At 39.8% G+C, this 25564-nt stretch overlaps 1 protein-coding gene across 1 annotated transcript in view; it reads right to left on the bottom strand.

Annotated features, from left to right (window-relative positions):
• Positions 1–25564, bottom strand: part of NCKAP5 (NCK associated protein 5) — an 857737-nt gene that overhangs the window by 803068 nt on the left and 29105 nt on the right. Inside the window, exon 2 of the mRNA XM_029934682.1 lies at positions 6541–6670. Coding sequence (XP_029790542.1) covers positions 6541–6609 — 69 coding nt within the window. The 5' untranslated portion in view covers positions 6610–6670. The remainder of the gene's footprint in view (positions 1–6540; positions 6671–25564) is intronic.

The raw sequence follows: 25564 nt of genomic DNA, 5'->3' as shown, positions 1-25564 counted from the left end.
TCTGATCTTTTCCTGCTCATCCGAGGGCCCTTTAAGAGCCTTAGCAACCAGGCATTTTGGGCCGTGCCTACCTGGCCAAGCTTCCCTGTCTTTTCCCAGCCCATGTGCACCAAATCTATCCACAGCCCCCAGAAGTCTGTGTTGCTGGAGGGAGCTGGGCAGAACATTCCTCCAGCATGTTCTTGACCTGCCACGATGGGCTCAACTAGGCTGTTAGGCAGATTCTCTAGGTATTCATTTAAAAATGTATTCGACACTTTTCTCACTCCACCATCACCTACTATTAAGGAGGAGCAGTCAAAGATTCAGCACATTTTGGAAAGGTAGCTAACCCAGGCCAGAGCCGGTCTGTTCGCCACCTATTGCTTCCTCCCAAAAATGGGCTTCAGGTGAATTCTCAGCACCACACCTTCTCCCCCACACCCAGATCCAGAGGAGCATGGTCTCTGTTCTTCTTGGGACATCCAGGAGACAGCCGAGATAACAGCCTTGTTGGAGGGATAAGATAGGTGGGGCATAAAAAACCCTCTCTTATTTACTGACCTTCCTCCATTTGGTGCTCACTTAGGAAATTTCAAACAATCTTGATATCAAAGGCAAAGTTCAGGCTTCCTCAAGGGCAAGCTGATCCTACCCCCGTGGTGAGAGGCACTGAGTAAACCATATTTCATACAGGCTTCCATTAGTAGAAGGGGGCAAGGATAGCTGGAAAACTCTATCAACCTAGTGGTTTGTGCTCGGTATAGCACTGCTATGGTGAGGGGTAGCCCAAATATAGCACCAAGAGTGAAGAAAGCTACAGACGTGCCAGAAGCACTACAAAAATGCAGTCGTGTTTCGTATTCACAATCCACTGGCTACACTGAGCAACACTAACAATGTCCCTCTTTTGCATTTAGAAAAAGTCTCTGTGAGTTTTGAGCATTCCAAAATAGTTACCTTTGCTCAAATTCCTGCACTTGGGAACATATAGCTCTGTTTGAATTTCTAAACCTGTTCCTTTGCCTGCCTCAGCATACTGCACATCCTGAGGTTAAACACAAGTCATTACTCAGAAAGTCAGCACCCAGGACAAGTGACCTGGACCTTCAAGTTTCCTATTTCTCTGCTAGGTACAGATATCCTTGAGAATCCAGGCTGCTGCCTTTGCAAATAAAGTTTTATTGGAACATAAGCCATGTCCATTTATGCATGTATTGTCTGTGTCTGCTTCCCTGTTCCAACAGCAGAGGTGAGTAGTTGTGGCTGCTCATCTGGCCTATAAAACTGAAAAGATTCACTACCTGGCTTTTCAAAGAGCTTGCTGAAACCTGCTTTAGAATTACTCCCAGTCACTGAACAGGGGGGAAATAACTGAAGATAGAACAGTAAACATCTACATTTGTGTATTTGCCAGGGTTTGCCCTTCTGTAGATGTAAGTATATAAAATATAAATATAGATTTATTATAAGGGAGAGACTTGTAATCACAGAGGCTGAGAGGCCCCATGATACTCTGTCTGCAAGCTGGTAAACTACGCAGTGCTGTAGTCCCAGTCCAAATCTGAAGTCCTGAGAACCAGGGGAGCCAATGGTGCAAGTCCCAGCCCAACTCCAAAGTCCTGAGAAGAAGGAGTGCCAGTTTACAAGGACAGAAGAAGATGGATGTCTCAGCTCATGCAAAGAGCCAGCCTGACCTTTCACTGCCTTCGTGTCCTACCTAATTAGGTCTTCAGCCAATCAGATGACTCCCACCCACACTGGTGAGGGCAAACTTCTTTACTGGATCTACTGATACAAGTGCTAATCCCTTCTGGAAACACCCTCACAGACACACCCAGAAGTAACGCTTTGCCAGGTATCTAGGCATCCTTGAGCCTAGTCAATTTGACTAGAAAAAAATAATTCAGCAATGAAATGAGTTGTTACCAGAGGGAATGGGACAATATCCTCGGGCTGCCCCTCCTCTGCTCACCTACCAAATTGTGCCCGTTGTTTTAGTTGTAGTACATGTGCTACCGAGGCCAGCTCTCGAATCGCCTCAGTGCACATTCTAACCCTGGGGTCTTCTTGGTGCTCATTACACGCTCCCCCCACAAGCTGGTGCCTCTCACAGTCAGTGCCATGCCATTTACCTCCTCCATGTACTATCATTTTTTCTGCTTATTAGGTTGGCTTCCAAAAATCAACTTTTGCCTTGCATCAGTCAGGGGGGTTCTGGAGGAAAATGATGGCACACAAAAATTATCTAAGAAGATTTTGGTAAAGGACCTATGCAATAAAGTGTGGGCAGACCTAAAGCAAACCAACATGAGATGGACTGGCAACATCCAAAAGTCATTACTACCGAGAAGCCTGAAGGGACATGAGGAGAGGGAAGGGGCCAGAACACAGAGTGAACTCTGGTTTTGTGGGAAAGCATTGCTCAACAGAAGCTGTGACCTTAAACAGAGTGGTCCAGTCACTGCGGTCCAGGACCAGGCAAGGACAGAGCAGGAAAACAATGATCTTGACCTCCCTCTCCCCTTAACCTCCTATCTCCTGCTAGGTATCCCCATTGGCTAAACCTAACTAGATGCCAGAAACATAGGAGCCTACTGACAAGGTCCGAATGATATATCCTCCAGGGGTGTACAGCCAGGTAGAGATGGATGGAGTAGATATGGAGGGGGAAATGGCGACTATCCAGCACATCCCATAGCTACTAAAAAGTCTTAAATATAAAGCAGGTTTTCCACGATGCTCATTGGCTGACTTAATATGTGCCTGTGGAAGGCCGAATTACTCTAATGGTTTTGATACAAGCCATCGAGAGGCTAAAGGATGAATTGAAGGACTTGGTGTGAGGCCTTTCCTGCTCTTATGAGTTTATCAAAACCACACTGCTTTCAGAGCTGAGGATCTAGCATGGCCAACGTTTTCACTTCCTTCTGGTAGGAGGAAAAAAGGAACAGGGTACCATCAAAGAATTTGCCAATCGTAAAAGAACTTACTCCCGTCTGTGCTTAAAAGCAAAATATTATTTTTTCTCAAATTAAAAGAGATTTTTTGCTATTGATATGTGAGCTGATAAAAAAAGATAATTCACTCCCCAGCCTTCTCATCAGCTAAATACTATCATAGTCACAAGTATCAAATAGCTGTCTAGGCAGCCCGGGAATGGTTCTTACAAATAAAAAGGCACTGTGTGAAATGCTGACTTTTTCTGATCAAAAAGCAGCCTGGGGTGGGCTGAACAGCTTTGGGTCAAGAAGAGGGCTTGATTTCTGGGGTGAATTTTATTGTTATCACAGAGAAGACTGTACTTCCCGTGAACACGCGGCTACTCGGCACACTCTGACTGGTGAAGGCAAACTTGTAGTCACTTGTCTTTCTCTCGGGGTATGTACCTCCCACCTTGAAACATATTTTTCATTTCAGTTTCACTTACCTGTCACTTTCTTCTTAAAAAGGGTGATTTATCAAGTGAAAAATCAACATCAAAGAGCACTTTAACGTTGCCAGGGTGCACACACACAGACACACGCAAAACACACACACACACACACACACACACACACACACACACTCAAACCCTCCCGCATCCTGTCCTGAAAGCAACATGATGACTAAAGACCACCAAGGACCATCCCCCAATTGGAGGTGTTTTCCAGTGTCTGGACTGTGGGTTTCTTTACGGTGTACTCTTCCAGCCTGCAGAGTTAAAGCTGGTGCAAGGGAGCTCTAAGTCCTCCTCAACACTTCATGATTTGATTATGTAAAATAACAAGTATAATGAAGTTAATGGCACCTTATTCTTGCAGTACATTATGAGGAATTTTTTCCCCTGCAAAATGTCGAAATGAAAATTACCTCTGGGCCTTCTAACTCTCAAAAATGTGGGTCATAATGGTTACTGCAGTGGAATTTCAAGACTTAAGATTTAGTGTATTTCTCTTTCCTCCCTTCAGTTTTCCGAAGGGACATCTTCTCTTACTGGGATTTTATGCAGTTAAATGCATAGAAGTGGAGTCATGGGCATGAGACCCACGTTGTCTGCTGGTTGTGGGCCCTCAGGAGAAGATTTAACCTCTCTGAGTAATAACCAAGTGAGGAGACCGGATAATCCAGCCTCTAGTTAGCTTTCTAGGATTTTAAAAAATAACATAAAGTAAAATAAGGTAACCCTCCCTTGAAAAAGAAGTGTAACAGAGGATGCTAGGTGCTTCTCTTCCCTTGTATTTTCCAGCAACCCGTATCTGGAATCATCACCTTGTGCTTCTTTCCTAATTATTTGGGTGGTTTTAACATGGAGCCAAAGACAAGCACAATGTCTTTGGTTCAAGTCCTTTACAGCCAGTCAGCTTTGATCTCATCCTTGTCTACGTCTCTTCCTGATGGTTGCAGTAGGATCCACTCAGGGGACTTTCAATGGATCTCACTCTCGAAGACCCAACTCAAAACAAGTACTCTTGAGTCACTGCCTCAGCATCTTATAGGAGGAAAGAAGAGAACACTCAAGCAGAAGGCAGAATTATAGTCAAATAACTGTTTACTGTTGAGTAGCATTTAAGGGCTCCCACATACCAGGCCACACAGTCATAAGAGAGCACACTCTTTCAGGATTCTCCCGATTATCTACATGCAGACGTGACACTTAATCTGCCTATAGGAAACAAGGAAGATCCTTCACTAGCATCATTTGGAGTAAAGGGATTACATTTGTCAGGTGGTACCAAACAACCAGTTCTTGTTTTTCCAGTGTGCTTTTATGCTGGAAATCAGAAATTGAGTCCTCAGGCCCCATAAGACATATGCCAAGGGGAACCCAAGTTTGGCTTTGGGCTTCCAGCTAGCACCAGGACTATGTCAGGCTTTGATTTACGCTCACAATCAAGCCTGTCCCCGAGCAAAATTTAAACGAGGACAATGACTTCATTAATGATGTTTCCTCTTTCTCTGATTTGCAGGCACCCAATCCCCTCATGATAATTCACTGCCTCGTCCCTCACCAACCCAACCCAGCACTCTGTGCTCTGCATCCTTCTGTTTACCAATTCCCTCAACAAAATGCTGCCCAGCTGATTGACATTTGGGGAAAATCCAAGACCTTTTATTAATGAGGGCTACTATGAATTATTGAAAGACAATAGCTTAGCATGCTTGCTTGCATTTATAGCATCTTTGCATATTTCTGGAATGGAAGGCAGAATTGAGGGCTTTAGGGACTAATCAGCAAGGGTATTTTTGGGTGAAGATTACCATTCCTGTGCTACTCATATCATAACATATGGGTGTCTCTGTCCCCTGCTTAGGTATATGACAGACCCTGTAGGCAGGTTAATCAATAAAAAGTGTTTGGTTTGGCAAAAGAGAGGCTGAGAAATTATCCTTCTATCTTAAGTTCCCCCAGAAACTATCCCCAAGGGAATAGACATAAATACACACACACACACACAATTTTCATCACATTCTACCTGGAGGTAGAAAGCCTTAAGAGATGAGAAGAGGGTACATCTATTTGGAGGAGAACCTAAAATACTATAAAATTTCTTAGCCTCTGAATGTAGGCTGATCAGTGCACAGCCCACAGAGACACAGAAATTGACACTAAGAACAAGAGAGGAAGTAGACACAAAAGTGTCACGTAATCCTTCTCCCCATTCCTGGAAACTCACCTCTAGGAATAGTTTGTGACATTAAGCCTCAGCCATTATGGAGTAACTAGCTACTCTATACACTGGCAGAGCAAGACCCACAGCAGCAGAGTCAGAAAAGTGCAACTCATCAGTCAATTCAACAAATATTTGAATGGATACCAACTTGGACCCAGACTCCAGGCCAGGTGTTGGAGCACACAAATGAATAGAGCACATCCCTCCACAACATGCAAAAGAAGATGCTGAGCTAAATTTCTATTTTAGTAGATGAGCAAAAGACAAAGGAGCGATTTGACTAATTTCTTACTCTGTTCATATGCATTAGGGAACAGAAGGGGAGATACAACTGTGAAAGAGCAGCCAACCTTCAGAAGCCAGGGACTCAGTCTTTTCCTTGAACGAACCAGATTCTCACACACGAAGGCAAACACAACCAGGTTGGTAAGAATAACGCTTGTCGGCATTAACACTTTTGGAAAGAAACAACTGAACCATAGTACGTACCTAAGAAGATGTTAGAGATTCTTTGTTCTTCCATATTCGAATTGAATTCTTATTCGACTTATCCCCAAAATTAAGATAAATGGGTGATGGAACAACCTATATATAGGCTTGGCATTTGGCATCAGCTTTACAGTAGTGTTTTTGTACAGGTTAAAGTCTACTTCAGCTGGAATTAATGTAATTATATATAATGTTGAAAGATTATGACATTTGCCTATTAAGACACTATACAAACATTCCAATTATTTGCTGGCTTTTGGCTTTGTAAAAACTAAATGAAACTAAATCCCAGGGGACATGGCTAATGGGGTAACTGGAATAGAGGTTTCAAAAGTATAGGGTTCAGGAAATAACAGTCAAAGAATAATGCATTTTAAGCCAAAACATATAGAGTGGTAAATGAATATTTAGTACTTACCACAAGACTGCTGTCTAGAGACAGCCTTTTTCCAAAGTCCCTTTTCTCAAGCTGTCTCTTTCCCTCCATGGGTGAAGTTATTTATTTTCCTTTGTAATTTATAAGAATTCCCCTTCTGTTTCCAGGGTCACTGCAAAAAGTGAGCATGTGTTTTACCATCCGAGTGAACAGTGTTTAGACCCTTGTTTTTTAGCTTTCTAACCAGAAACAAGTGTTGAAGCCAAAATACCCAGACCCAAATCAGAAGTACAGAACTGGGCTCTCCCAACTCAACAGACCTCTCCGTGTTGCAAATGTCAGAGTGGGCTTTTGGAGGCCTCTGTGTTTTTACAGGTCTTGCTAATGGAGTTGGGGAATGGGTTTGCAGGTTGAATCAGCAGACTGTGGAGAAAAGCAAACAGTCCGTTTCATGCCACGCTTACTCCACACTCGTCTTCCCTCTATCAGCCAGAATCAATCTGTTACTGTGCACAGAGACACCATCTGCAAATTCCATGAGATCAAACTGATAAAACCAGGCTCCATATCCAAGAGCCACTGAGCCCAAGGCCCGAGGAGGAAAAATTGAAACCTGAACAGTATTGTTAATACTTCATCACAAAACATTTAATATAAACATACTGGGGGAACCTTAGAAGATGCATTCCCTCTAGGACAGGTGGATTCCAAGTGGATGGTGGAGAATATGTTATGGTCAATGACTGTTTGAACGCCCACTGCATTTTACCATATCAGATATATTTAATTCCCACACTCCACTGTGATTGTTAGTTCTAGAATGATTAAGTGTCCTGGTTAGTAAGAATAGATCATATTTATCAACCAATAGCCTCCAGTTTTCACCAAGATATATACGGCATGAAGTAAAGGAAATAGGTTTCAGTCCAGGCTCTCCTACGCATTAACCAAGGTATCTTAGACAAGTCATTTAGCCTTTCTGAAATTCCCCTTTTTATAATGAGAAAACAGTTAATGTTGGTGATCAAATGATATATGTAAAATGATTTAAAGGCAATAAACTACAATTTACATGTAAATTACCATTATGCACAGATTACATTAAAAACCAGTTAACCTTAAATACTAATTTCACATAATTTGTCTTTGACGACTCAGAAGGCACTTGGAGGTGCAGAAATTGCTCATAATCCACAAAAAACACATAGCCATTGTACTGGTATTATAAAAAAAAAAGTTGAAGTTAATAAAATATCGTACCAATCAGCTTTTGATAAAATTTAGAAGAAATATTTTCCACGGTTCTCTCAATTGCTCCAAATCTAATGAGGATGTAACAGACTTGACCTCAAAGCCCATAGCACATGGCCTCCCTCTGCTTTTTCTCCCCCATGAGGAGGAGGGCTGGGACAGCCGTGCCCCAGGCAGCGTGTGCCCAGATGATGCTCAGCTGTAGGAAAGCGATGGACTGCCTTCCCTGCTGTAGGCTCTCTCCTTCACCTACCAGCTCTCACTTTCAGGAAAACCAATTTCAATTCACTACTTATCCACTCAGAAACTCTTAGAGGGTGCCTTATCTCAGTCAGTTAAGCCTCTGAGTCTTGATTATGATCTCACAGTTTCATGAGTTTGAGCCCTGCATCGGGCTCTGCAGAGGCAATGTGGATCCTCCTTGGGATTTCCTCTTTCTCCCTCTCTGCCCCTTCCCCACTCATGCCATCTCTGTCTCTCTCAAAATAAATAAATGAAACTTAAAAAAGAAATTCCTAGAAGTCCATTGTGAATTCAGGATATAAAAGCAAATTTTTCAACATCATGTTCAAGGTCTACTTCCTGCCAACTAGTCTCTGACAGTCCCTGAACACACAAGGCACATTTCCCACACCACACTTTTAGATCACACCCTTCACTTCCACTGGGTCTAACTTCCCCCTTGCTCCAGTGCCTGGCGCACATCCCATATCCTTCATGTGACCTTCCTGGTCACCCTACTTGGCAAAGACTTCTTTCTCCCCCAAGTTCCCTGGGGATCCTCAGGGAGTTACGTTATTAATCACCATCATCATCTAGCATAGTTCAAACAGAGCAAGCTCTTATTATTTGCACTTGGTAGTAGCTAGTAGTTAAAAATAAACTCTTGGCAGCATCTTCCAGAACACAGTTTGTCTCATACTATTACTATAGGCAAAACTATTAGCCAAGAGAGACTTGTTCTAAGGGCTTGCCTTTCTTATTTTCAGCAGTTCCCATCCACTTTGCCGCCCCCCCCTCACCACTACCTCACTTCACTGGTAGCTCAGAATACTCTGTAATGATGGACCCAGCTAGAGACACTACTCAGACCCTGAGATTTCTCCCTCCATAAAAAACATGCCTTCCTAAGTCATTTTCTTGTTGTCCTTTTTTTTTGTATGTTTCTTGTCATCTTAACTCTTATTCCAAAGAGCCCTGGCATTGGATTGGTCTTGATAGAGAATCCTTTAGCATTCAGCATGTATTTATTATATTCCTAATGTAGGAAGGACCCAGTACTTAGGTGTTAGTGGTACAGGCATGTATAAGGGAGACTAGGTTCTTGTTTTCATGGAACTTCATGGAAGATACAGGAAATAAATAAGCAAACAACTCCAAACCTTGATAGGCACCTGCTACAAAGGAAATAACCCTTGCCAAACATGTGGAAGGGGAGCACATTTTAGACAGAATGGTAAAAATAGAAGCCCGCCATATAAAAATCCAGGTAAAGAGCATTCTAGAGAGAGGGACCAGTCTTCTCACTGGGAAAAAGCTGGAGACAGGTTCGTGTGCCCCCAGAATAGAGGATCAGTCTTTTAGGAATGAAGGAAGCCGGGAAGACAATGTGTGAGAAAAGTGCTAAAATATAAGCAACAACTGTACCACACAGGGTCTTATAGGTCAAGGTAACTTGCTCGTTCTGAACACAACACTTAAGGTTTAATTACTCCTTACTAGAGGATAACATTGAATAAACTATTTAATCTACATCGGCTTAATTGATTGATCTATAAAATGGCATTAATAATATGACCTTGTTCATAGAAGCATTGTTGTGATGATTAATGAGAGGATCCATTTAAAGAGTTTTACCAGTACCTGGCACATGTAGGAAAGATTTACATATTAAATATATTGATTATCTCTTCTGGTAAATAGGATTAAACTTCCACAAGCAATGCTAGTAATTGGATTTTATGCTCCCTAATAGGCTGCTAGGTCGGTCATGTTGGGAAACAGAGGTCTTTTCAATAGAACTTCAACAACCTCGTCTGCAATGTGGAAGACTGAAAGGTTTAAGCTGATGAATTCCTTTCCATACTTTGTGGTGTCAATTATAAAGGCAGAGATGGACCTTTAGCCACTGGTAAGGCACAGGGATTGGCCAATCAGAAGGTACAGTCGATGGGAGCAAGGACTACAGCTGTAGGAGTGCGTCCTGGCCAGTGACCATCCTAAATGTATATACTACCCCCATCCCAAGAACTTGAAAATCCACAAATTATACCATAAAGCAATCACAGAAAGGATTAAAGCTATCCAAAAGGATCAAAGCAAGACCACTCCCAAAACAAAATGGCAACCAGGATGTATCAATATGAAAAGGAGAGGGGTCCACAAAAGAAAAGCCAGAAAGGCTGACACACTCCACCTCCAGACTGTTGGTGAAACCCAGGGCCCACATCGACATACACCCAGCGAGGACTGCAAGTCTAGAGGGAAAAGGAGTACATCAGATCCCAGACACTTTGATACGACACTAGCCACATATAGCATCCAACAAACTTCCTTGCTCTGAGACCAATGCCATAGAGCAATCTTCTAATTTTATTTGATTCTCAAGTAATTTTACTTAAAGAAGAAGAATGTGCTGACCAGCAAATATAAGGAGGCAATCTTTTGGAAAGCTCCATTTTTAAAACTTTTATGTTTTTTATATTATTTATTTTTGAGAAACAGAGAGAGACAGTGCGAGCAGTGGAGGGTCAGAGAGAGAAGGAGACACAAAATCTGAAGCAGGCTCCAGGCTCTGAGCTAGCTGTCAGCACAGAGCCCGACATGGGGCTCGAACTCACAAACCATGAGATCATGACCTAAGCTGAAGCCGGATGCTCAACTGACTGAGCCACTCAGGCGCTCCTGGAAAGCTACATTTTAAATAAGAATTTGCAATTAAGCCTCTGACTCTATATTCATCATTATATATATTTGTTTCGTATATTGTTCAACTTGAGCTGCCATAATATCAAACTCATTGGCTTAAACAATAGACATTAATTTCTCACAGTTCTGGAAACTAGAAGTTTAAGATCAAGGTGCTGGCAGTGTGGGTTTCCAGCGAGACATCTCTCCTTAGCTTGCATTTGGTCACCTTCTGTGTCCTCACATGACCTTTTCTTTTGCACACATGCTTTTGTCCCTCTTTCTTTTCTTTTTCTTAAATCAATCCTATATGATGAGGTCCCAACTCTGAAGACTTCATTTAACCTTAATTACCTCCTAAAAGGCCCTATCTCCAAATATGGTCACTTTAGTGGTTAGGGCATCAAGATGAATTTTTAGAGGTACCTGGGTGGCTCAGTTGGTTAAGCATCCAGCTTTGGCTCAGGTCATGATCCACAATTCATGGGTTCTAGCCCCGCATTGGGCTCTGTGCTGACAGCTAGCTCAGAGCCTGGAGCCTGCTTCAGATTCTGTGTCTCCCTTTCTCTGTGACCCTCCCCTGCTTGTGCTGTCTCTGTCTCTCAAAAATAAATAAAAAATATTTAAAAAATTTTAAGGTGAATTTTTAGGGGTTATATTTCAATCCATAAGAGTTAGTTTCAGGGTGCCTGAGTGGCTCAGTCGATTAGGCATCTGACTTCAGCTCAGGTCATGATCTCACGGTTCTTGAGTTCAAGCTCTTGAGTTTGGGCTCTGTGCGGACAACTCAGAGCCTGGAGCCTGCTTCAGACTCTTTGTTTCCCTCTCTCTCTGTCCCTCTCCCACTCATGCTCTTTCTCCATCTCTCAAAAATGAATAAATGTTAAAAAAAATTGACAAGGGTTAGTTTCAGTTAGATACCAAAGTCTGATCATATCTCAGTGTGCTAATAATCAAGTTTCTGAGTCTAAAACCTGACCGAAAACTCCAGCTATCAGTGACTACCCCCAGACCCTCTCTCTCTCTCAGCTGGTTAATTCACTGCAGGATTTCACCACCACTGCTGCTCACCTTTGTTTTTCCCTGCTAGACTTTTCTCTGTATTGCAAGTCTAGAGGTGCAAATATTATCAAGACTCCTTAGTCAGTTGGCCCACTTGGATTCTGCCAAGAGGAGGCAGTGAGATATCAGAAGGCAACGGGAAATGAAAAGCCCTCTGCTTCAGGCTGCAGACGAGTGGCACTAATAGCAAGTGACTACACAATCCAGGAGTCTGTGACTCCGCCAACAAGCTCAGTATAAGAAAGGGCAGTAGCAGGTTCCCTGTCTTTGAGCACCACAAACTTCTGCCTTTTGCTCCTCCAGCTTTTCCAACAGTTTCATTAAAAAATTCCTTGCATTAAATCTCTCCCTGTATGAACTATATAGAGCAGTTTCTCCTTTCCAGGCCTGACAGTAACTGATTCACACCCCATAAAGATACCGTTGGACATGCAGCCAGCTTTCCTTGGGCAACTCCTGGTCTCCTTTTTGTGACCCTCCAGAACAATGGCATGGAATTAAAAAGCCTACCAGACACCAAGTTCCTGGAGAGCAGGGACGATATTTTATGTTCTGTGTTCTCCTACGTAGGATAATGCCTGATGCATAGCAACGTGGAAGGCCCTCAATGAGCATTTGTTGTTCACGTGAATAAATGAATAAATGAATGTTTGCAGCTGTCTTTGTGAACACAGAAAGAGCAGGGAAGCAATATAACATTGCTAAAGCAAAGAACTGCTATACACATTTATAACCCTGAAATTACTTTTTTAGCCAAACACACAGACATACTCACACCTCAAAGAAAACATTTTATCATTATTTTAAAACTATTACCAACCTAAAAATTACTGCTTAGGACCTGCCTCAACTAACAAAGTATCATAACCAAGTCCTGTCCGTGCCTTTTCTATGGCTTCCAACAACTCGTTAGAAAGAACACACATCTGACTCTGCATTCTGGTTTGGAAGCCTCTCCCTCCTTGTAATGGCCAGAAAAATAGTCAAAGAGTTGAAGGAAGACAGGATATTAAGCATATTTTTTTGACTGATGGACACTGATACCGGTCTCCCCTCCCCTCCCACATACATCTCTCCCTAAGTGATGAAAATACCATTTCTTGATATCCATAGATCTGTTGGGGCATAATAAACTCTCTTTAATTTTCCTCACAGATAGTAATGGCCTTTCAACACTAGACAGACCCTTTAATATTCCTAAAGATGTCAGTAATTTCTTTTTTCTGCCAGACTTTATTAACAGACTGCATAATTTTCAAGGGACAATAACCAAACAAGACCATTAAATAAAAGCCCAAAGACATATTTCCTCACACGCACAGTCATACACATGCAGACACACTTACACACACTCACTCTTCCACTCACACGTTTATTCTCAGAACTTTTCTCCAGAGCAATCCCTGCCTCTCTGATCCCCCCCACTCCCCAGCCCTGCTTTGAAATGTTAATGATAGTGCCAGAAGAAATGGAGGAAAAATGTAGCACCAAGGGCATGAGAAGATCTGGCTCTCAGCCCTCTTTGCCACGTAAACTTGAACATGTTCTCTAATTTCTGTGAGTTTACATTTGCCAATCTCTTCCCACCAGGTTACTGTGAGGTTGCAATGAGACAATGTATGATTCACGATATTTTTCAGTCCGCTTCAGTAAGCAACAAACTGTGCAAAATAGGATTGTTTGCAGCCAGGTACCCATCCAGAGAAAAGAAACTGTCAAATTTGTTGACATGGCCCCTGCAGTACCCAGCATACTAGCTCCTACATAGTATGAATCCTGCAAAGAATAATTTCAGACTTGGACATGCCAAAGACAAATCAAAAGGGCACCAAAATTCTCGTCCCCAGCAAAGATGAAATCTTTTTATTCCAACCTTGATGCTCCTTCGAATCACCTGGGCACCTTGTAAAACAAATCAATGCCCAGACACCATCCCAGACCACTGGAAGCTCTAGAGGAAGAGGCCATGGGCACCAGAGTATGGTGACAACAGCCTGGGTTGGTGACCACGGGCTGAAGCAGTGGGTCTGAAACTTTGTCATCAACGAGAGTCATGTGGGGAGTCACTGAGATCAAGTGCATCAGGATTACCAGGGGTGGATCAGTCATCAGGACTTTAAATTCCCTAAATGACACCAACCTACAGCACCAGTGTGAAAGGATGAAGTTGTGCCCCCTTTCATGGCCTCCTTCCCTTTCTCAAGGGCTGAGGGACATGGAGTTGCTGGCAGAAACAACTGCCTTTCTTTAGCACTACAACCAGCAATTCTTAACCTGGAAACACTGACCCCAAAGAAGAACGTCAGATACAATATGCATGGGCATCTTCCTCTGTAGGCCCATTCTGTCCAGCTCACTAATCACCCTGCTTAAACCAGTCTTTCACTTTGTGCAAAAATTAATGTTGACTGAAGACAGACATATCAGATGTAGAGTCCAAATTAATGCACAAACAGCTCAGAAACTCAGAGTGAGATCACCATTCAGAGAATGAAGGAAAGAACCTCCAATACCAAGTAGAAGAGTAGAAGAAAATCCCGATTCAAATGCTCCCAGACCGGCTCCTTCTTTTCTCCCTGCTGTTCTTTAAGAGTACCTGGCTCTCATTCCTAAGTGCTAAGAGCAGGAGGGAAAAGAGGAAACTGTGAATCTGTAAGATTTTGCTTAGAGCTACCAAATAGAATCTTTGAAACTCCTGTCAGCTTCGTATTGAAATCTTTTCATCTGCATGCATCAAGTCTACATTAAGAAGAGCAGTTGGCTTATCTTATACTTGAACTACATACACACAGCAGTTTCCTTTGAGAAGATATATTGCCTCAACAACTTTCTGCTACTGATACACCTATCAGCGAAGTACACGGGTAGGGATGTGTGTGTATACACGTATACACGTATATAGGTGTGGGGGGGTTGCATGCATATGTGAATGTGTAGAAGTGTGCGCGCACATGCACGTGTTTGTGTATACACTCCAAACAGAAAACCACGGTCTCCATTCTGGACAGAAGAATTTAAAACATAAATAAATAAATAAATGATGGGCCTTTTCAACCACATAATACCTATTTAAATCCGAACAGCACCCTGAAACTGATTTAGAAGACTGAATGCTAACAGATTTCCCGAACGTAGCTCATCCTCGCCAGATAAATTAGGGGCTGGAAACACTCTCTTCAGGATGTGACAACAGCTTTTTTCTTTGAAGTGGAGGGAAATTTTGCATGATGATGAAAATCGGTTTTTAAAAAATGATTTCTGAGCTCATGTTTACTAAATGTCTCACCCTAGAAGCTACTCAGTAGCCTACAGCTGGTAGTTTAAATGCCAGAAAGGAATTACAAGGAATTACTGCCTCGTGGTCTCCACACTTGGCTACCTCCAACACCGGAACCAGTGAACTCCAGTCAATCAGGCCGGGAAATCTAGGGGGCTGGTCAACATGGAGCTTCAGTAAAATGCAACACTTAACAAATGGATACTAATTTGAATTAAGTTCCTTAGGAATGGAGGACAGAAAGAGCTCTTTGAACCTCTAAGATCTTCAAAATTCAGTGATTTTTAACTCTGAACACTTAAATTTTTTTTAAGTTGAGATCTCATTCACATACCACTAATGTTCAGCCTTTCAAAATATACAATTCCGTGTCAACCCTTTTTATTACCCAAAACTTATTTGCTATAGAAACTTGGGTTCTGATTCTCCCTCAGTGAGGACACAAGGGAGTTTCCTCATCACCGCTTCAGGCTCCATCAATCCTGTGACATGTCCCCATCATTTTGGGTAGCAGCATCAGGGATCGTCCTGAGTTCAAATTCTGCATCTGAAAAGTTCTATGACTATAAGCAATTTTTGTGACCTTGAGCAATTTAACATCACTTGGCCTTGTTTTCCTCAAAGGTAAAACTCAGATAATAACAAGAGCAGCCATCCCTTTAACAAGATGGCTCCAAAGTTTAAAAAGTTTGTTTTAAAATACTGAGTAATAGGGTGCTTGAGTTGCTCAGTTGGTTAAGCATCCAACTTAGGATGCTCAAGTCATGATCTCACGGGTTTGTGGGTTCAAGTTCCATGGCAGGCTCTGGGAAGGCTGCTCAAAGCCTGGAGCCTGCTTCAGATTCTGCGTCTTCCTCTCTCTCTGCCCCTCCCCCACTTATGCTCTGTCTCTCTCAAAAATAAATAAATGTTAAAAATTATTTTCATTAAAAAAATACTGGGGCACCTGGGTGGCTCAGTCGGTTAAACGTCTGGCTTCAGCTTAGGTCACGATCTCACAGTTCGTGGGTTCAAGCCCCACATCGGGCTCTGTGCTGACAGCTCAGAGCCTGGAGCCTGCTTCAGATTCTGTGTCTCCCTCTCTCTCTGACTCTCCCCTGCTCACGCTATCTCTCTCTGTCTCTCAAAATTAAATAAAGAACATAAAAAAAAATTTTTTAATAAAAAAATAAAAAAAATACTGAGTAAGATACTCAATAACTGTTAGGTATAACTCAACAGAATTCCTTTTGTTCAGAATTCAATAATAGTGTTTAGGTTCCAGATCTGTTTAGGCCCCAAGAGAGAGAAAAAAGAAAGAAAGAAAGAAGAAAGATATAAAGCACACATCCTCAAATTTTAAGTAGGGGAGGGATTTATATTGTAAAAAGGTAAAAAAATGTGAGTGAATGAATGAATATTTGGGTACAAAGAAGACCCATTTTCAGTTGGAATAATCCTGTAAAACCTGCCTTTATTTCCTTCAAGTATTTCCAGCTGATTTCCAGACAGTAACTATTGCTACGTGTTTAAAGTGTATGAACCGAAAGCTAAGAGGCAGAACGGCGGGGCTTTGGACCAGGATATGCCTTCCATCTCTGTCTGCTCTTGTCCAACCATCTGTTCCTTCTCTCCCAGTCCTTCTTAGTAAAGCTGCTGCCCTCCCCATTAGGCTTCCTCCTCTACCTCTTCATTTATCGCTTTAAGAAACGTTTCTAGTTCATTACATGAAATGCCCGTATGCTGCCCAAGAACTCCTCAGGGGAAAGTCAGTGTAAAAATGAAACAGATAAATAAATAACTCTTAAAAATAAATAAAGTGTGCACACAACCCCAGAGGATTGGAAGGATATTTAGATAAGTGACTAGGGAAAAGAATTTTCACACTGTGTCATCTGCTACCGCTAATGAGTTAATTAAATTAGAAAAATTCCACAGCCAGAAGCAAAAACATCCAAATACGTGGGATGCTGGGGGAATTATAGACCATGCTACTAAATGCATTCTGTTCAAGCTTTTTTTTTCCCCCTTTGAGAAGGCTGTGGAGAGCTACACTTAAAAAACCATCCAATTTCAAGAGCGTATTTTCCATCTGGGGCCAGTTGGGTAGAATATGCCCTATACTCTGCAAAGCCTGCTGAAAGACAACATGACTTGTTAGGAAAACTGTTTATGAAAAACAATGTTTCGAGAAGATCCAGAAAAATGTCCCCGAACACTTCTGAATTCATTATTTCCCATTAAATGTCTTAGCACATAAGTGAAAAGCCAAAACAATTCAGGAAATGGATATAATCAAGTAAGTTGGATGACAGTACATTTTTGCTAAGGCCTCACATGGTAATTAGAATATTTCCAGCTACCTGGAAGCTTTTCTCTTTAAAAGGTTTTCTCTTTTCTTTTATGGTAACCTCCTTCCACAACCCCTATAACCCAAACAATCCTGATGTGAAAAAAATAATGCTCAAAGCCTAGGAAATCAAGATTGAAATAACCATTAACATGCTGAAACCAAGAGAAAGAATTCGTAATAAACCATAAATGTAGAATATGACATTAAAGATGTCCTAAGTAATAACAGCCATCATAATCAAATCTATGAAAAAAAGTCTCATAGATGTTTGTCTTTTTCTATTCAGTGTTTAATGAAATTGAGAGCACTATTCACTTGTGGGGAGGGAGGTGAACTGAAGTCCCTCAAAGGTGAAACAGTTGATGATCACCCACGTACACCAGTAACAGGAGAGGGAGGTTAAGGGTGGGTGTGTGTATACATGATGCATATATGTCCCACACGTACACCCATGTGTATACACTTAGGTGTGCACATTTGGTGAAATTTTCCTTCTTGGCCTCATGTCTCCCAAATTCTGAGCAGTGCTAATCAAAATGTCTAATTATTGAGGATTTTTTTTCTTGTGATAAGCTGTTTCTTTTTCTTTGGGCTTTGAAGGCTCAGGAATAAGAGAAGCTCAATGTATAATTAGATAAACCTGTGCTTCTCAGACTCAAGACTAGGGATCGCCAGTGGATTCATTAAAATGCAGATTCTGACTGAGTAGGTCTACAGTGAAGTCTGAGATTCTCCATGTCCAGTAAGCTGATGCTCCTTTGATACTAAAGGATTTGAAATTTTTTTTAATGTTTTATTTATTTTTGATACAGAGAGAGACAGAGCATGAGAGGGGGAGGGGCAGAGAGGGGAGACACAGAACTGGAAGCAGGCTCCAGGCTCTGAGCTAGCTGTCAGCACAGAGCCTGACGCGGGGCTCGAACCCATGAATGTGAGATCTGACCTGAGCCGAAATCGGAGGCTTAACCGACTGAGCCACCCAGGCGCCCCAAGGATTTGAAATTTAAAATGGAGAACGTATCTGTGCCTACCTAAGAGTAACATTCCACAAATGTTTGCATAAAGCTATGCACTTTCTAGCTAAGTGTCCAGACGTTGTTGTGGACATAATCTAACATATTGAAAGGACTACAAAGGTCATGTAGCTTAGATCTTGCACAATAATTTTCATGTGAACATCTGTTCAGGATATTTGGAATCCCAGAACCTGAGGTTTAAATGGCTTCTTCCAGGGATACCTGGGTGGCTCAGTCAGTTAAGCATCTGACACTAGCTCAGGTCATGATCTCATGGTCTGTGGGTTCGAGCCCTGTGTCGGGCTCGGTGCTAACTGCTTGGAGCGTGCTTTGGATTCTGTTTCCCTCTCTCTCTGCCCCTCCCCTATTCATGCTCTGTCTCTCAATCTCGAAAAAATAAATATTTTTTAAAAAAAATTTTAATGGTTTCTTCCAGATCTCTCTTCACTCCCCACCCTAATATAGTCATTGCCTCTAAAATAAACCTAACAAATTGTTGGCCGGTCTCTGCTCACCTCTTCTGGTGACAGAAACTCCCACCGCATTTCTCAGGAGCCCACCTCACATTTGGGGTCATGAATAGTTAGCAAGTTTCACTGTCTCCTGTATTTCTACCCACTTGGCTCTAATTCTGTTCCCTACCACACATTTAAGTTTTCTTTCATTCAAACAAAATACCCCCAGTTTCTTCAACACTTTCTCTTAGAGAAAGTTTCCACAGCCCTTGACTTCCTTGTCCCTATTTCTGCAACTTCCTAGAACTTAATGAAAATCTAGAAGGTAATCATTTTTATTTTATTCAGGTTCCTTTAAAAATTATAATATATGCATTTATTCTCTTTGTAAAAGACACAAACAGTAAAAAAACGTACACATATAGACTATAATGTGAAAAACATACCCTTTTCACTCCTCCCCCAGAGGTAACAACTTTTAAGTTTTCCCACTTGTTTCCCTGTAGAAATATGTAAATATATAAATATTGATTTTTTTCCTTTCCATATAAATGGAATCAACATCTATTTCTTTGTGACTTTTTTCACCTAATATTTTCAATACAGATGGACCTAACTCATTTTTTATAGCTCTATGTTGTTCTATAGAATGAACAATAAATCATTAACTTAATGAGTAGAAAATGAAACAGGCACTGCTGTTTTCTGATTCCAGACAGTGCTGCCATTAGAATTACATTTGCCTCTTTTGTGCCTATGTAAGTTTCTCCATAAGGTATAGATTTCTAAAGGTAGAATCATAGTATAAAATTACATAATTTTGATAGAAATTGCCAATAGTATTTTTTCTTCCAAGATTTTATTTCAAGTTAGTTAACATATAATACAGTATTGGTTTCAGGAATAGAATTTAGTGAGTCATCATTTACATATAACTCCCAGTACTTATCACCACAAATGCCCTCCTTAACGCCTATCACCCATTTAGCCCATCCCCCCCCACCTCCCTCCATCAACCTTCCGTTTGTTCTCCACAGTTAAGAGTTCCTTCTGGTTTGCCTTGCTCTCCATTTTTATCTTATTTTACTTTTCCTTCCCTTCCACTATGTTCATCTATTTTATTTCTGTAATTCCACATATAAGTGAAATCACATGGTTCGTGTACTTCTCTGACTTATTTTGCTTAGCATAATACACTCTAGTTCCACCCCTGTCATTGAAAAGGGCAAGATTTCATTCTTTTTTATGGCCCAGTAATATTCCATTGGCAGGAGTGCAAACTGGCGCAGCCACTCTGGAAAACAGTAGGGAGGTTTCTCAAAAAGTTAGAAACAGAACTACACTAAGACCCAACAACTGCACTCCTAAGTATTTACTCAAAGGATACGAAAATACTGATTCAAAGGTCACATGCACCCTTAACAGCTTTTGAAAATATTTTAAGAATGCATGTTATCACTAGCAATGTATGAGACTACCTATTCTCCACATAAGCGTTATTACTGGAGAGAATCGACCTTAAATCTTTTCCAAAATTGTTAGCAAATGAAAAAAAAGATCTCATTGCTATAATTTACATTACATGATTGTTAGTGAAGCTAGGTATTTTTATATATTTGTTAGTCATTTGAATCATTCTCCTTTGTATTGCCTCCTTGAGTTATCTGCCCACTCTCCCACTCCTGTTGTTTTATCGCGTCATAGGAACTATTAATACATTTTGAATGTTAATTCTCCACGAATGAGGATTGAAAGTATGTTCTCCCAGTCTATCTCTTGGTTTTTCACTTTGTTCATCATTGTATAGAATGTTATAATGTATTTATGGTCAGCTGTGTCAATATTTTCCTTTATAGCTTCTAAACTGAAAAAAAAAACCTTATATTCTCTTAATACTCTTATGGTTCTGTCTGAATATACTTTTGCCCATGGTATAAAGCATAGATTTAACTTAGTCTTTGAAAAAGATATTCATTAATATTGTGATTAAGTTTCCTCCGCTGATTTGAAATGCCTCTGCGTAATAGCAAAGTTCAATATATATACATGGTTCTTCTCCTTGGACTCTCTATTGAAAAAAATACATTAATCTGGCAGCACCTGGCTGGCTCGGTCAGAGGAGCATGCAACTCTCAATCTTGGGATTGTGAGTTTGAGCCCCACAGTGAGTATAGAAACTACAAAAAAATCAATTAAAAAATACTAATCTATTTGCCTAATCTCATATCATTACCACCCACACTGCTTTAATTATGAAGTTTTAGTAAATGTTGTTATCTTCTTGCTCAAGTTTCCCTTGTTGTTGTTCTGTTTGGAAATTTTCTTTGCTATTTGTGCTCGGCTTTATCTTCCAGTTGAGCTTTATGATTATCTCATTATGTTCCACAGAAAGTATGGCACAGATTTTTATTGGATTGTATTTAACTTTATAGATTAATTAGGGAAGAATTTAGATTATATTTTTGAGTCCTCCTGTTCAGTTATGTAAATGTGTTCAGCTAAGTAAATTTGCTTAATGGCCAAAAATTCCTCCCGTCTCAGAATGCCCCTTCTGCCTTTGAAATGTGTCTTTTGCAGCCAGCGGTGGTGTCCATTCCAGTTCTTGAATATGAAAGGAGTTAGGATGCTTTTTTTTTTTTGAAAAAAAAAAAAAAAAAAAAGAAGGTAATGAATTCTGACACTAAACCTTAAATGAAGTTTCTATCTTCTGTCTTAGAACACTGAAACTACTGTGCTATGAAGTGCAGTAAAGCTCACCGGAGTAGGAGAACTGAGGTGCCTGGCCACATCAACTGCAAGATGCCTAGGTGAGGCCACCTTGGACTCTCCAGCTCTAGTTAAGCCTTCAGATGACCACATCCTTAAGAATGAACTTAGGAAGAACAGAAAAATCATAGAGGCTGCCAACTCACAGAATTATGAGAAAAAAAAGAAGTCATTTTTGAGTTAAGTAACCAAATATTAGAGTCGTTTGTTATGTAGCCAAAGATAACCTAAACAGAATACCTCTCCATTAATTTGGGTTCTTGGTCATGTCCTTCAGTAAAGTATCATAAATTTCATGAAGTAATCCTTAGGCATATCTCCTTTAAATCCAAGATATTTACTTATTTTTATTGTCTTGAAGTAAAACTTTTTTTCTGATTACATTTTCTGATTGGTTATAAGTAGTGTAGAAATAAACTATTGATTAATAAATGTTTGGACATTATCGTAAACACTTTTGCTAGTTCTAAATATGCTTATTTATTTTGTTGGGTTTTCTAGAAAGAAAATAGCAACGTTGAGGCTTTTTTTCCCAATATTTGTTATTCTTAATTCCTTCTTTAGTCATATTGCATTGGCAAAGATAACAAGTTGATAGCCAGAACTTTTGTTCCGTACTTCAGTAGAATTGTAATTTTTTTCACCAGTGATTATGAGATTGTCTGGTTTCTTTGTAACCAAGAATTACCAGACTGAGGAAATTTCTACATATTCTTAGATCACTACAGTGTTTTGAAATATTTTTTGTTATTAAAATTTTAAACATGTCAAAAGTACATAAAGTAACAAACATTTGGGTACCCACCACCCATAGTTAACACAGTTAATCTTTTGCCATATTTGCTGTAGTCCTTTAAGAAATAAAGCATTACAGGTACAGTTAAAACCCCATTAGCTATTACCCTGTAGTAAGAAGGCATGCTTGCTACAAATGAATTATATTTTTACTACCTATATTTATAATACTGTTTATAATTTACCTATCAGAATGTACCAAGAATGGTACATATACTATTTAATATACATTTGTTTATGTTTACATATATGGTATCATGCTTTCTCTACTTAGTCACTATTCTTCTTTTTCACCTAGTATTATAGAATCAAGATTTATCCATAAAGAAAAAAAGTCTCATTCATTTTAAATATTACCATTAAATTGATTTACAACAGTTTACCCAATTCCCAAAAATAGATACTTAGGTTGTTTCCAATATTTAGCCATTCACATTACAAATTATGCTGCTATCAATGTTCTTGCTCATTCCTTCTTCTGAACAAAGACAGGAACATTTCTCTCTCATACAGAGAATTCAGTGGGTCAGAGCTTATACACAAGTTCAATTCACCAGGCAGAATCAAGACACTCTACAAAGATGGTTATACTATAGTAGTTTATACTTAGGTCAGCAATGATGAATTGTTTTCTCCTGGATTTTCTACCATATAATGCAGCAATCCCACTTCTGCATAAATATCCAAATGAAATGAGATCAGTATCTCAAAGAGATACCTGCACTCCCTTGTTTTCTTTGCAGCATTATTCACAACAGCCAAGACACAGAAAAACTGAAGTGGATGATGACAAATGAATGGATTAAGAAAATGTGAGACACACACACACACACACACACACACACACACACACACACAGAATGGAATACTATTCGACCATAAAAAAGAAGGAAATTTTGTTCTTTGTGACATGGATGGATATTCATGGAATTTTCTAAGTAAAATAGGCCAGACAGAGAATGATAAATATTACATGAGCCTACTTATATGTGAATTTTTAAAAAGCTGAACTTTAGAAACACAGAGTCAAATGCAAGGAAATAGTGGCTTTGAGTGACACATTAGACCAGACGGACCTAACAGATCTATCAAGGACATTCCATCTTAAAATAGCAGAATACACATTCTTCATAAGAGCACTTAGACCACTCTCCAGGACAAATCACGTGTTAGCCAACAAAACAAACCTCAATAAATTTAAGACTAAAATCATATCAAGTATTTTCTAACTACAATGGTTTGAAAGTAGAAATCAATTACAAGAAAATAATATGGAAAGAATACAAATATCCATAAATTAAACAACATGCTACTTCAAATGGGTCAGCTATGAAATCAAAGAGGAAATAAAAAAATATGTGGAGATAAATGAATATGAAAACACAATGGACCAAAATCTTTGGGACATACAAAAATGGTTCTGAAGGAAAAGTTTTTGCAATATAAGCCTATCTCAAGAAATAAGAAGTATCTCAAACAACATAAACTTATACCTAAAGGAATTAGAAAAAACAACAAAAACAAAACAAAAAAAACCCTAGTAGAAGGAAATAAAAAAGATTAGAGCAGAAAGAAATGAAACAGAGACCCCCCCCCCCCGCAAAAAAAGGAAAGTTCAGTGAAACCAACATCTGTTTCTTTGAATAACCAAAACTGATAAAATTTTAGCTATGCTCATCAAGAAAAAAAGAGAGAGGACTCATAAATAAAAACAAAACCTGAAAACAAAGGAGGAGAAAACAACAACCAACACCATAGCACCACAGAAATAGAATTATAAGAGAATATTATGAAAAGTTATATACCAACAACTTGAACACCCTAGAAGAAATGGATAAATTCCTAGAAACATATAATCTTCCAAAACTGAATCAGAAAGAAAATTTGAATAGTCCAATTAATAGTAGTATAATTGAATCAGTAATTTAAAAACCTCCAATAAACAAAAGTCCAGGACTGCATGGCTTCATCAGTGAATTTTACCAAACACTTAAAGATGAACCATACTACTCCAATAAATAGAACAGGAAGAAAAACGTCCAATTTCATCCTAGAAGGCTAGCATTACCTTGATACCAAGACCAGACAAAGACACTATCAATCAAGATAACTACAGATCAACATCTCTGATGAACTTAGATGCAAAAATCCTCAACAAAATATAACAGAATTCAACAATACATTTTAAAAAATCACTTACCATGATCAGCTAGGTTTTATTCCAGGGATATAAGAGTGGTTCAGTATTCCCAAATTGATTAGTGTGATACATCTCATTAACAAGATAAACTATAAATGGTTTAATATGGTTTTTACCATATGATTATCTCAACAGATGGAGAAAAGACTTCTGATAAAATAAAATATCCATTCATGATAAAAACTCTCAACAAAGTGGGATTAGAGGGAACATACTTCAACACAATATATGTCATATATGAAAAACCTGTAGCTAACATCATAGTCAATGTTGAGAAAGTGAGAGGTTTTCCTCTAAGAGCAGGAAAAAGACAACAATGTCCACTCTCATCACTTCTATTCCATGTGGTACTGGAAGTCCTAGCTGCAGTAATCAGACAAGAAATAAAAAGCCAAGCTCATAGAAACACAGACTGTAATGGTCATTGCCAAGGGTGAGGAGGTGGGGGAAAATGGGGAGATGTTGATCAAAGTTCCAAGATGAGTAAGTTCTGGGGATCTAACATACAGCACGATAACTGTGGTTAATAATATGTGTACTTGAAAGTTGCTAGAAAGTAAGTAGTAAATGTTCTTACCAGAGACACACATGCAAAGTGGTAATTATATGATGTGATGAAGGTGTTAACTAAAGCTGTTATGGCAATTATTTCATAATGTACATGTACAAATCACGTTGTACACCTTAAACTTACACAATGTTATAGATCAATTATATCTCAATAAAGCTGGAGATTAAAAGAAAAGTTAACGCTTGGTTACTTCTTGCAGTTGGATTGTGTAGCCTCCTATGCAGATGGACTGAAGACATGATTACTTGATTACTACTTTTGTATACATTTATTCAAGGGTCTTTACATAAGGAGCCACATCTGATAGGAAGATGGCCTGGCCATTAGTCTCTCTGAGGATGGAGTCCTCCCTCTGTTTCACTGTTTCTCAAGCTTTTTAAAATTTTTATCACCATTCTTCAGCATCCTTCATTTTTTTTTTCTAATTGTTCCAC

Source organism: Suricata suricatta, chromosome 3, assembly GCF_006229205.1.
Source record: "Suricata suricatta isolate VVHF042 chromosome 3, meerkat_22Aug2017_6uvM2_HiC, whole genome shotgun sequence".
Taxonomy (NCBI): domain Eukaryota; kingdom Metazoa; phylum Chordata; class Mammalia; order Carnivora; family Herpestidae; genus Suricata; species Suricata suricatta.
Note: the sequence above shows the minus strand (reverse complement) of the source record. Positions and strands in the feature narration are given on the sequence as shown.